The sequence below is a fragment of the Marmota flaviventris genome, chromosome 4 (assembly GCF_047511675.1).
Source record: "Marmota flaviventris isolate mMarFla1 chromosome 4, mMarFla1.hap1, whole genome shotgun sequence".
Classification (NCBI taxonomy): domain Eukaryota; kingdom Metazoa; phylum Chordata; class Mammalia; order Rodentia; family Sciuridae; genus Marmota; species Marmota flaviventris.
Window position 1 is genome coordinate 26,396,319 of NC_092501.1, and position 11,960 is coordinate 26,408,278.

At 36.5% G+C, this 11,960-nt stretch overlaps 1 protein-coding gene across 12 annotated transcripts in view; it reads right to left on the minus strand.

Annotated features, from left to right (window-relative positions):
* The window catches only part of Btrc (beta-transducin repeat containing E3 ubiquitin protein ligase), a 186,462-nt gene that overhangs the window by 13,130 nt on the left and 161,372 nt on the right, over positions 1-11,960 (minus strand). For all 12 annotated transcript variants that reach the window (XM_071610976.1, XM_027930096.2, XM_071610975.1 and 9 more), the window contains 7 exons: positions 11,830-11,926; positions 11,024-11,161; positions 10,430-10,548; positions 8,552-8,801; positions 7,250-7,368; positions 5,684-5,794; positions 3,964-4,042 (listed from right to left, as the gene is read on the minus strand). In XM_071610976.1, coding sequence (XP_071467077.1) covers positions 3,964-4,042; positions 5,684-5,794; positions 7,250-7,368; positions 8,552-8,801; positions 10,430-10,548; positions 11,024-11,161; positions 11,830-11,926 — 913 coding nt within the window. The remainder of the gene's footprint in view (positions 1-3,963; positions 4,043-5,683; positions 5,795-7,249; positions 7,369-8,551; positions 8,802-10,429; positions 10,549-11,023; positions 11,162-11,829; positions 11,927-11,960) is intronic.

Here is an 11,960-nt window from a genome sequence, read left to right on the forward strand (position 1 = left end):
TAAAATTCACATGAAAATTCAAAGAATCTAAAGAATCCAAAAAACTCTGAAGAAGACAAAATTGTAGGACTATACTGCTTTACTTCAAGTTACTAAAAAGTTCAGATAACTAGAAAGCATGATAGTAGATCAAGATTGACAATGGAAAAGAGAGAGACCCATATCTATACAGTCAATTCATTAAAAAATTTTTTTTGTAGTTGTAGATGGACAGAATGCCTTTATTTTACTTACTTTTATGTGGTGCTAAGGATCGAACCCAGTGCCTCACACATGCTAGGCAAGCGCTCTGCCACTGAGCCCTAGCCTCAGCCCCAATTCATTTTTGACATGGTTGTAAAGACTATTTAGAAAATAGCCTTTTGAACAAATGATGAACAAATAAAGCATTGGATATAAAAAGAGCCCTTCTCCCCCAAGCCCCTTTGATCTATACCTTGTACTATTTTAAAAAATTAACTTGACAGACATAGTGGCACTCGGGAGGCTAAGACAGGAGAATTCATGAGTTCAAAGCCAGCCTCAGCAACTCATTGAGACCCTGCCTCTAAATAAAATACAAAATAGGGATAGAGATTTGGCTCAGTGGTTAAGTGCTCCTGGGTTCAATCCCTGGTACACACACAAAAAAATTCAAACCCAAAACCCAAACCAAAAACACCTCAACAACAATAACAAAAACAAACAAACAAACAAACAAACCAAACCAAACCAAAATGGACCACAGACCAAATATAAACCATCTAACTATAGAGCTTCCAGAGAAAACAGAGGGAAAAATTTTGTGACTTTGGATTAGGTAAAGATTATTAAAGGGCTGGACCTGTGGCTCAGTGGCAGAGTGCTTGCCTAGCACGTGTGGGGCACTGGGTTCAAGTCTCAGCACCACATAAAATTAAGAAAGGTACTGTGTCCATCTACAACTACAAAAATTTAAAAAAAGATTATTAAAGACATAATAGAAAATAACACAAGTCCTAATAGAAAAAATTGATACACTAGACTTAAAAGTACTATTTTGCTTTGTTTTGTTTTTTTGAGATGAGGTCTTGCTGTGTTGCCCAGGCTGGTCTTAAACTCATGGACCGAAGGGGTCCTACACCTCAGCTTCCTGGGTAGCTAGGACTACAGGTGAATACTACCATGCCTGGCAAAAACTTTTTTTTTTTTTTTTAATCCTCTTGCCTCAGCTTCCAGAGTAGCTGGGATCACAGGCATGTGCCAATGTGCCAGCAAGAACTGCTTTTAGAAAGACTTTAATAAGCCATGGACTGGGAGAAAATATTTGCAGATCACAAACCTGATAAGAGATTTTTAGTCCAGAATATATAAAAGACAAAATTACTATATTAAAAAATGAGCAAAAGATTTAAATAGATACTTCACATTAAGAGAAGATATATTGATGACAAATAAAAACATGAATAGAAGTGGGTATGGTGGTGCATGCCTGTAATCCCAGTGATTGGGGAGGCTGAGGCAGGAGGGTCACAAGTTCAAAGCCAGTCTCAGCAATTTAGCAACTTAGCAAGAACTTGTCTCAAAAAATAAAAAGGGCTAGAGATATAGCTCAGTAGTAAAGCGTCCCTGGATTTAATTCCCAGTACCCTCCCCCAAACCAACCAAACAAAAAACCATAAATAGATGCTCAACATTATTAATCAAATGAAAACCATAATGAGGTACTACTATTGATACCACACTTATTAGAATAACAAAAATTAAAAAGATGGTGATATATATATTGGTTAAGTACTCAAGACATGTATATAAATGACTTTAGAAGCTTTATTTCTAGTAGTAGCTTAAAAAAAAAAGAGAACAACTCAAATATTCATTAACTGGTGAATGAATAAATTGTGGTATAACCATACAGTGGAATACTACTCAATAATTTTTTTTTCATGGTGTTGGGGATTGAACCCAGGGCCGTGTGCATGCTAGGCAAGCACTCTACCAACTGTGCTTCAACAGTTTTATAAAAAGAATGAATTATTGATATATATCAATAACATGAGTTATCACAAAGTAATTTATGCTTGGTTAACAAGAGGCAAAAAAGAAACAGTATTGATTCATTTTCATAAAATCCTAGAAAATGCAAACTAATAAATGCTGAAAGATAGCAGATCAGGAGCTGCCTGATTAAGGCACAGTAATGTAGGATGGGATGGAATGAGAAGGGATTACCAAAGGGCATGAGGATATCTTTAATACCTATGGTTTTACTGGTATACACATGTCAAAACTGATTAAATTGTATACTTTCAGTATGTTCACTTTACTAGATACTAATTTTACCTTAATAAATTTGTTTTTAAAATAATTCAATAAATAACAGTCACAAGATCTGAACAGACACTTCACAATAAGAGAGGTTAAATGTGTGAAAAGATAGTCAACATCATGAGTTATCACAGAAATGCAAATGAAAATGACAATGAGATACCACTACACACTCACTCAAATGGCTGTAATTTTTAAATAATACTAACAATACTAAATAAGGCTAGCAAGGACGTGGAAAAATGGAACTCTCATATATTGTTAAGACAAAAAATGCCACTCTGGGAGGTGGCTTGGTGGTTTCCTTTGAATTTTAATGTATAACAGGATTCAGAAATTGCACTCCTAGATATTTACTCAAGAGAAATGAAAACAGTATGGACATAAAAATCTGTAGAAGAATTATTCAGTGGCTTTACTCTAAATCAACAAAAATGAAACATTCCAAATGTTAACTGGTGAAGAAAAAACAAACTAGGTCATACACACAACGGAATACTACTCAGCAATAAGAAGGAACAAAGTACTGACACATGCAAAAACATTGATTAGTTGAAGATTAAGTGAAAAAAGCCAAACTCAAAGGCTACATACTAAGATTTATATGATATTTGTAAGAACGCAAAACTAGGGATAGAAATCAGATGAATGGTTACTAATAATTGTTAGGGGTTGGGAGAATATACTGATATGAAGAAGCATGAAAGAACTTCTGGGGATGATGGAAATGTTCTGTATCTTAACTTCATTTTACAATAGTAAAATTCATGGAAGTACACTAAGAAAAAAGATAAATTTTGCTGCATTTAAGTTACATCTCAAAATCCAGATTTGTCAAAATTATTGTAAATGAAAGAAAGTATACATTTCAAAAGACATGTGTGAAACATGCAGGGAAAGCTTGTCTGTTGCTAAAAGAATGTGCTTTAAACCCAACAAGGAAAACAAAGAAACATATCCCCCCTTTCTTTTCCAGAGCGGAGACCACAATGTTGAGAGTCAGGATTTAGTACATCAGGTTTTGAATGCTTGCTCTTGACTTTTTCCTGAGTCATATAAAAGATTCTGTCCATCCTGGGGTCCCACCTAATCTTCTAATCTCAGCATTTGCCAATCTAGACCCTTGGTAACAAAATGGTAAATAATATAGTGCTTCTGAAGATGACATTCTTCTTTTTGACTCATTTCTTTTCCCGTGTCAAGATGTTCAGATGGGGCCATAAAGGGAATAACAAAGACGGGATTTAAGTTATGGGAGGCACTATCCCATGAATGGGATGCAAAACTAAGGGTTGATCAGAGGGTTCTTATATTCCCAAGGTACTTTTTGTAGGCACAGGTGTGCTGGTCCTCAGATTCTGGACAGGTTCCAATTTGAGTAATTATATTCTCTCTTCCTTAGCACCCCCCCCATCCCCCACTTGCTGTTTCTGGTGGATACAGAATTCTTATTCACTTCCTGTACTATACTGCTGAAGAGTTGCTGTGCAGCTGTTAAACAGCTGCCACATTCCTCTCCATGTATAGTCTCTAAAGCACTTTTGGATGAAAGGCACTACATAAATATATTTTATTGTCATGTATTAGAGGACTTTACACTTAGTAGTAGATTTTGTGAGATTCTAACTCTCAAATCCAGGTCTATATTTCCTACCATACCAACAATAAGGCTCTTACCACAAGGGTCCGTAGACAGAGAGTCCCTGCAGGAGCACGGGGGTCCAAAGCAGCCAGAAGATCCCACACTTTAATTTTTCTAAAAATCAAAAAGGAGATCAAAATCTCAGAAGCAAAATTAAGGGAACACAGGAAAATGACAGAAAAAAGTCATGGTAATCAATATGGATGGTAAATACAGTTTATATTAAAAATCCAGCTCATAGAAATAATATTCTTTTTTTTTTTTTTTTGAAACTTGGTTCTTACATACATTCTTGGGTAAAGGTTATTGGTCTTAACAGGAAAAATGTAAATGATTAACCTAAAAATTAGCAATAAGTTAGCTTTAGCCAAGTTATATCTACACTTCAGGCTAAAGAGCTCTCGTGTATTAGAATTCTTAAGAGATTACTCAGAACTAGACATCTACAACTCTGAGGTACCTTTTTTGTGGTCTAAGAATGTTCACATATACTGGAGGACTGAGATCCATTTAAGAGTTCTAGATTTTATATTAGAAAACACTTATGTTTCCATTTAAGTAGGAAAAATTCACCTCTTCCGAAAATCAAGGTATACAAAAGAAAAACCTCAAAAAAGGTTGGTACAGACAGTCCAAAGCCTTAACCTTGACCTATCTGAACATGTCATTACAGCTTGAATAGTTTCTCAAGGGTAGGACAGTAATGGCTGACTCAAAGCAGAGGAAGTGCTGGTTATACTTTTTGATGCTTGGGTCAGCTTACTATATAGTCAGCAGAGAACTAAGATAATATTGCTAGTTTCTGATATTTAAATAGTTGCCAATATTTGAATTATAGCCTGCTCCCCCTGCCACACCCCAAATCAGGAACCTTGACAAAAAAAAAAAAAAAAAACAAAAAACAATGCTTCATAAATGGGTAACTTAAAAAAAAAAAAAAAGACATTCTTATCCCTTCATCAAATTTTTAAAAATATATTTACTTTATTTATTTTTATGTGGTGCTGAGGATCGAACCTAGTGCCTCACATGTGCGAGGCAAGCACTCTACGGCGAGCTATAACCTAGCCCCTAAATGGGTAACTTTTTATATTCACTTACTTGTATTTACTATTGTTAGACACAAGATCCATTCATAGCATGAATGGATTCTAAAACCATTGGAAATTAGGCTGAAGAAAATAAAGATTAACTTTTAGGAATCACTCAAAGAATTCCAAATCAAAGAGGGGTGTGAAGAGTACTTGCTTAGCATGCATGAGGACCTGGGTTCCATCTCCAGTATCTGCCCCACCCCCAAATCAAGAGATCAAATTCAAGGCCTTAGATACTGCCCTTGAGTGTTTCCATTTATTAATAAGTTACCATTTTATATGCATATGTCATATTGGGTTTGTCTGATTTTTTGCTTTATAAGGCAAAAACAGACAAAGATATAATCAAATAACTAAAATAATAATAAAAGTCAGTGCAAAACGAGTGCAATAAAATAACTGGAAAGAATATTTGATAAAATAATGTAGAGATTAATGAATAGATTAAAGAAATACTGTACAATGTACAAACTTTTAGAAATAAGGAAAGATTATATTTAACATCATAAACTAGAAAGAATTAAGATGAGGACAGAGAAAAAATTTTTTTTTTGTTCTGGGGACTGAACCCAGGGGACTCATGCATGCTAAGTATACACTCTACAACTGAGTTATTCCCTCAGTCCTTAGATTTGTTTTTTAACCTTGTTAGCAAACTCACCCATCATAGGCCCCACTGACAATCCTCTTGTTATCAAATCGAATACAACGCACCAATTCCTCATGACCTTCTAATACTCGTAAACATGCACCACATTCAATGTCCCATAATCTGGAAGAGAACATCGAGTCAAGTCAATTTTCATATGTTCTTTTCTAATCTTGGAATGTTACAATGAAATACTTCATTATGTCTTTTAAAGACAAAAATAAGATCAATAATCATTCATATAAAAGTATATGGCTTTCAGTATAATTTATTTCCTCTCTGCCATATAACTTGGGCAGAAAAATGTATGACTTAAGTTCAAATACATTATGTATTTTCTTTTAAATCTTTTTTTAGTTGTAGATGAACACACAGTATCTTTATTTATTTTTATGTGGTGCTGAGGATTGAACCCAGTGCCTCACACGTGTTTTACCACTGAGCTACATCCCCAGCCCTCATTATGTATTTTCAAAGCACAATGCTTTCTATAATTCTGTATCCATGTTCTCTCAGGAATAAAAAGGACAAATTCAAAGCACAGTTCCCTAGGAAGGAAATGACCAAGTCAGGAGAGTAATGCTTCCTGAAATCAATAAGAATGAGATGTAGATTGTCAGTGACATCTGGCCCTCACAAAGCATCTCCACTTCTGCTACTGAGGAACATTCTCTGCTCTCAAGGTAGTCTTTTCCATGTAATGGAAATGTGAAGCCAGTTCTGAAGGAGTTTTGTATAATAATTTAAAAAACTGTATGCTTTTAGAAAAATTCAAGTGATTTCGAGGAATGATAATTTCCTTAGATATATAACAATAGCTCTGTTTTGCTTTTCTATTTCTTAAGCTGTTGTTTTTTTAAATGGCCTTTTTATTTTCTTAGTTCTTAATTGAAGAGAGGGGGAAAACAGATAAATCTTCCAAATTCTTTTTATTTTTGTGGTGCTGGGGACTGAACCCAGGGACTTGTGCATGCAAGGCAAGCACTCTATTGAGCTATATCCACAGCCCAAATCTTCCAAATTCTAATGGTATCTGTGTCATTCATCTTTGATATGGGGAAAAACATACAAAAAAGTACTTCATTTTGTGGATACCTCATGATTTTAAAGACAGGTGACTGGCCAATTATGTAATTCTAAGACAAGAGCACACAATTTGTAGTAGGGAAATATATATATATTTAATAACAGCAACAAAGGGAAAAGTCCCCCCTATTATTATTTTTTTCCTTATTTTCTCTTACCTATTATATATCAGCATTTTTCAACAGCAGACAAAAGAAATTGTACAAGAATGGCCTTAAACCTCTATCCACCTGTTTTACTTCCTTACTGAAGCAGTACCTCTAAAATAGGTCTATCGGGTGACAAAACTGTTACAAGAAGGAAACACATCAACAAAAACCTTTGTTATGGTTCTTTTCTGCTTGGGGCAAACTTTTGACTTGTAAAAAGACACAAAAAGGAAAAATATTTTATTATAAACATAACATAGTTAAAGATTTGTAAGATCTGTGAACAATTACTGAATGGGAGGATAATACTGATCCCTTCTGGGAAAGGGCACTTGCTGCTCACCTGATAGTGTTGTCAGAGGAGCCACTCACCACCAGCCTGTCTCTGTACTGCAAACAGGCAATCCCTCGTTTGTGTCCATTTAGGGTCCTTACAAATTCACAAGTACTTGTGTTCCACACCTGAGACAGAAAATGGCATTAAGCAGCTGATTTTGAAATCAATGACAACTGGAATCTTGGAGAAGCAGGTATCAGTGCTGACCCACCATGGGAAATCAACTTCTCAGAAAAATGCAGCAAAGTAAAACAAAAAACAAGTTTACTTCATGGTAACAGGGCTAATTTGAAGCTGTCTACTATCACAAGAACATTCATCCAATTAATTTGCCCTTATGGGGTTAATCCAGTCTTACAGATACATTTTTTTTTCTTTCTTTTTTTTTTTTTTTTTTTGTGTGTGGGTACCAGGGATTGAACTCAGGGGCACTCAACCACCAAGCCATATCCACATCCCCAGCCCTATTTTGTATTTTATTTAGAGACAGGGTCTCGCTGAGTTGCTTAACACCTCGCTGTTGCTGAGGCTGGCTTTGAACTCACAATCTTCCTGTCTCAGCCTCCTTACTTGCTGGGATCACAGGTGTGTGACACCACACCCAGGTAGATACATTTTCTTGAACTTAAATTTTTCCCTGCCTTTCTCACACTCAATTTATTATTACTGTTGTTGTTGTTATTAATACTATTGTTATTATTTGCAGTGCTAGGATCAAACCCAGGGCCTGGCATATGCTAGGCAAATGCTTGACCACTGAATCATATACCCAGCCTGTCACCATTATTATAGAAACAAAATGTCTAGCCAAAACTGTTATACAACTTGTCTCACTCATACCTTTTTACACAAGCAACAGTGTCTGAATCTAAGTTATTCTACAGTGAAATTTAAATATGTAGCTGCCCTTGATCAAATTTTCAGACTCCCTATTCTAAGTGGGGGATTATCATTATTATGATTATGATTTTTTTTATGGTAATTGACTTGATTTCTATGTTTTCTTTTTCCAATTTAAACTCCCCTTTATTTATTTTTCAGTCCTCGGCGGACACAACATCCTTGTATGTGGTGCTGAGGCTCGAACCCGGGCTGCACGCATGCCAGGCGAGCGCGCTACCGCTTGAGCCACATCCCCAGCCCCCCAGCCCTTTTTTGTTGTTATTTTGAGACAGGATCTCAATGAGTTTCTGAGGCTGGTCCTGAACTTGGATACCCCTGCCTCAGTCTCCCAAGTCACTGGGATTACAGGTGTGAACTACCATGCCTGGCTCTAAGTTGAGGACTTACTGAAAAATGCCTTATTACCTTTATAGTTCTGTCCCCAGATGCAGAAACGATGTACTTGTCATCAAAGTCTACAACATTGACAGCAGCTCGGTGTCCAACCAAAACCCTCCGGAGGGTAATATCAGTTGGGGAGGCCATATCCCATACAGCAATGGAACGATCTTTGGAACAGGTCACCATCATGCCATTATTGAAACGTAAGTGCAGAACTGCTTCACAATGGTGAATCAATGTGTTTAGCATTTCACCTGTATTTACATCCCAAACTCTGGAAGGGATACCTGAGAGTTAGATGGTACTCAAGATACAACATGTTACCCATATATGACCATCATGCCCCTCCCCAATACTTTAATGGGAAGTATTATACTCTACCTTTCTTTTGCACAACTGAAATAGACACAGGGAAGCAGCAGACAGAGGGAGGGTTGGACAGGGAGAGTGGGAGGAAGAAGGGAATGGGGTGCTGTGAGGGTAGAATCCTTAAGACTTGAAATCTGGGCAAGCTGCAGAGGGCAGCAGCCACCACCACCTGACAATTTGGCCCACACTTCAAGATTATTATTATAAAACTTCTGACATTCAATGACACTATTCAGAAGATATTTTAAATGAAGAATTTGATTGACCACACTCAGGAATCAGAAATGACATGGACTAAAGACACTTCTGTCAGATTTAATAATGATTTGAGTTTGATTACTTGGGATGATAGTAGGTTTTACCACACAGGTCAAGGACCAAGATTACCCAGACTCTAAGTCTAAGCCCCCATTTCTGTGCTTTGCAGAGGGTAGAATAGCCTTCTATCATAAATATGGCCTTTACAACAGAGTGAGAGGGCCCAAGTGTAAGAAATTCTGTGTCATGATATATTTTGTTTTGATTACTCTATTTTTGAGTACTGATTTAATTTCTATAGTTTCCTTTTTCCAATTTAATCTCCCCTTAAAAAAAAAAAGTCATTTTCTGGGCTGGGGGTATAGCTCAGTAGTAGAGCATGGGGCTAGCATACACAAGACCCTAAATTCGATTCCTAGTACTTAAAGAAAAAAATCACATCTTATCCTAAAAATAATGAATGTATCTACAATGCTTTAGCTCTTATGAAGCATCTATAAATGTTAAATGTCTACAACTGCATGGACTAGTTTTGCTATGCCTTGAAATCATGTGACAAGAACCAGCTATCCTATTCACAGAGGATAACTTCCAATGGGAAACATTCGATTTCAGAGACAACAATGTAGTTAACTGTTCCCCCCAATTTTTTTTTCTCTTAAAGTTACTTTTGATGCATTATGCTTGCTAAATCCTTTAGCTTAAGGCAAAATTCCTCACAGAGGTTTCCAACAGTGCTGCTGGTACCCAGAACTTGAGCTACACTGGACTCCAGCAGCATAATGGCTGTGTCATCAAATCACTAATGCCTTTTGAAATTGAGGGCCCCTCCCTGAGTGAAGCTTGCAATTAAAAACTGCAGAGATAGCAGGGGAGGGGCTGGCAACGAGAGCATTGCTCACCTGTATACATTTTAAAGAGATAATACATGCCAGATCTATGTGAAAGGAAACCACCTGAAAGGAAAGCTTCATTCATGTCATTCCCCTGTGATGTATTTGTTGTTAAGAACTGAAAGGTATCTAGATAAATTTCTATAATGGATGATATTCCAAATTAAAACAGAATGTACAGTTTCTTAAATGTGCAAAAATGTAAACTTACCCCAATCATTCCTAAATCAAGTTTTCTGTTTTAGATTGACACACACAAACAAGGGAAGCTGATAATTTAGTCTTCTTTAGTTTCATAACTATGTTCATGCAGATACATATAATATTACTGTGATAAAGAATGGATGTTTCAGAGTTCAAAAGAGTATCGGAAATTTTCTACCTGACTGTGGAATCTGACGATCCAGTTATTATCACCCTCTCATCATACTGGAGACAAAGGACGGAACCTGTGTGGCCTGTGAGAATTCGTTTGCATTCCAATGTGCTTTTATCCCAGATCTAGGATGGCAAACAAGATCCTTTTGATCATAGTGATAATGGGGTGCTGTGGAGACTTGTTGGCTCTATTATGTGTTTGATCCCCCCAAAGAATCAAAGCCCAGAGTAGTGAGGAATGCATTCCTTTCTACAGGTACAGTTAAGCACCTATATATATATGTGGCTTTAATTCTAATGAGGACTTTATCCTTTTCATTAAGGAACTGGGCAAGCCTATAATTATGAGGGCCAAAAGACACCCCTCCATCCCCTCCTCAGTATACTTCACAAAGCAAATTTAACCCTAAAACCATCTGTTTTTATGTTCTTCTGGGGTTGGGGGAACACATCTGGTCTTTAAGGAAATGATCTGGTTTTGGTACTGGAACCACTCTAAAATTCTCACTTATTTTCTAGAAACAATGCCTTGGATTGCTTTATGAATGTGGTTACCCTCATTGCCTTAGCAAAACTCCCATAAGTGAAGAGACTTCACCTTGATTGTGTTGTCTCGAAGGCCGCTTACTATTTTCTGGTCATCATACTGTAAACAGTAAACTCCTTTGCTAGTTTCACTCCGGCAGTGGATTCTCTGTAAACTGTGTCTTCCACATCTCCAATTAGATTCTATTGTCTAGGAAGAAGGAATGGTAAACAGGCAGTTAGTTAGGTAAGGATCTGACAAAACTCTTTTCTGACATTAATGGTAACGAATTTACAGAACTTAAGGCAAGTTAAAAATATGTTCTAGGTAGGATTGGGTATTTGGTGCTCTTACATGTGTTGGCCATTTCTACCAACAGAGGCTTGATTCAGAAGACATTTGAATATCAGCAGAGAAGAAATTTAATAGTTCTCAATGCTGTTATAAGAATTTAATCCTTCTATCAATAAATAATTTCTAAAGCTTTAAAAATTTACCTGGTAATTTACTATATTTTATCTACTCTAGTCACTCATAAAGATATTGATTTTTTTTTTTTTTGTACCAGGGATTGAATTCCGGAGCATTCGACCACTGAGTCACATCCTTAGCCCTATTTTGTAGTTTATTTAGAGACAGTCTCACTGAGTTGCTTAGTGCCTTGCAGTTGCTGAGGCTGGCTTTGAACTCTCAATCCTCCTGTCTCAGCCTCCCAAACTGCTGGGATTACAGGTGTGTGCCACTGCGCCCAGCTAAGATATTGATTTTTAACCCAAATCAATAAACCCTAGTGGGTTTGCTATAATAAAACTGACACTGAAGAATGCTTATGATTCTCTATCATTTGGCAAATACCCCAAAATACATAAGATTCTTACCTCAATGTCTTGTATAATTTTAGGATAAAGTGCTCTATAAAAAGAGTTGGGAGGAGCATTCCCATCAGGAGGTTTGTTTTTGAATAAATACTGTCCCCTAAAAAACAAATATTTCCCAGTGAAAACCACAA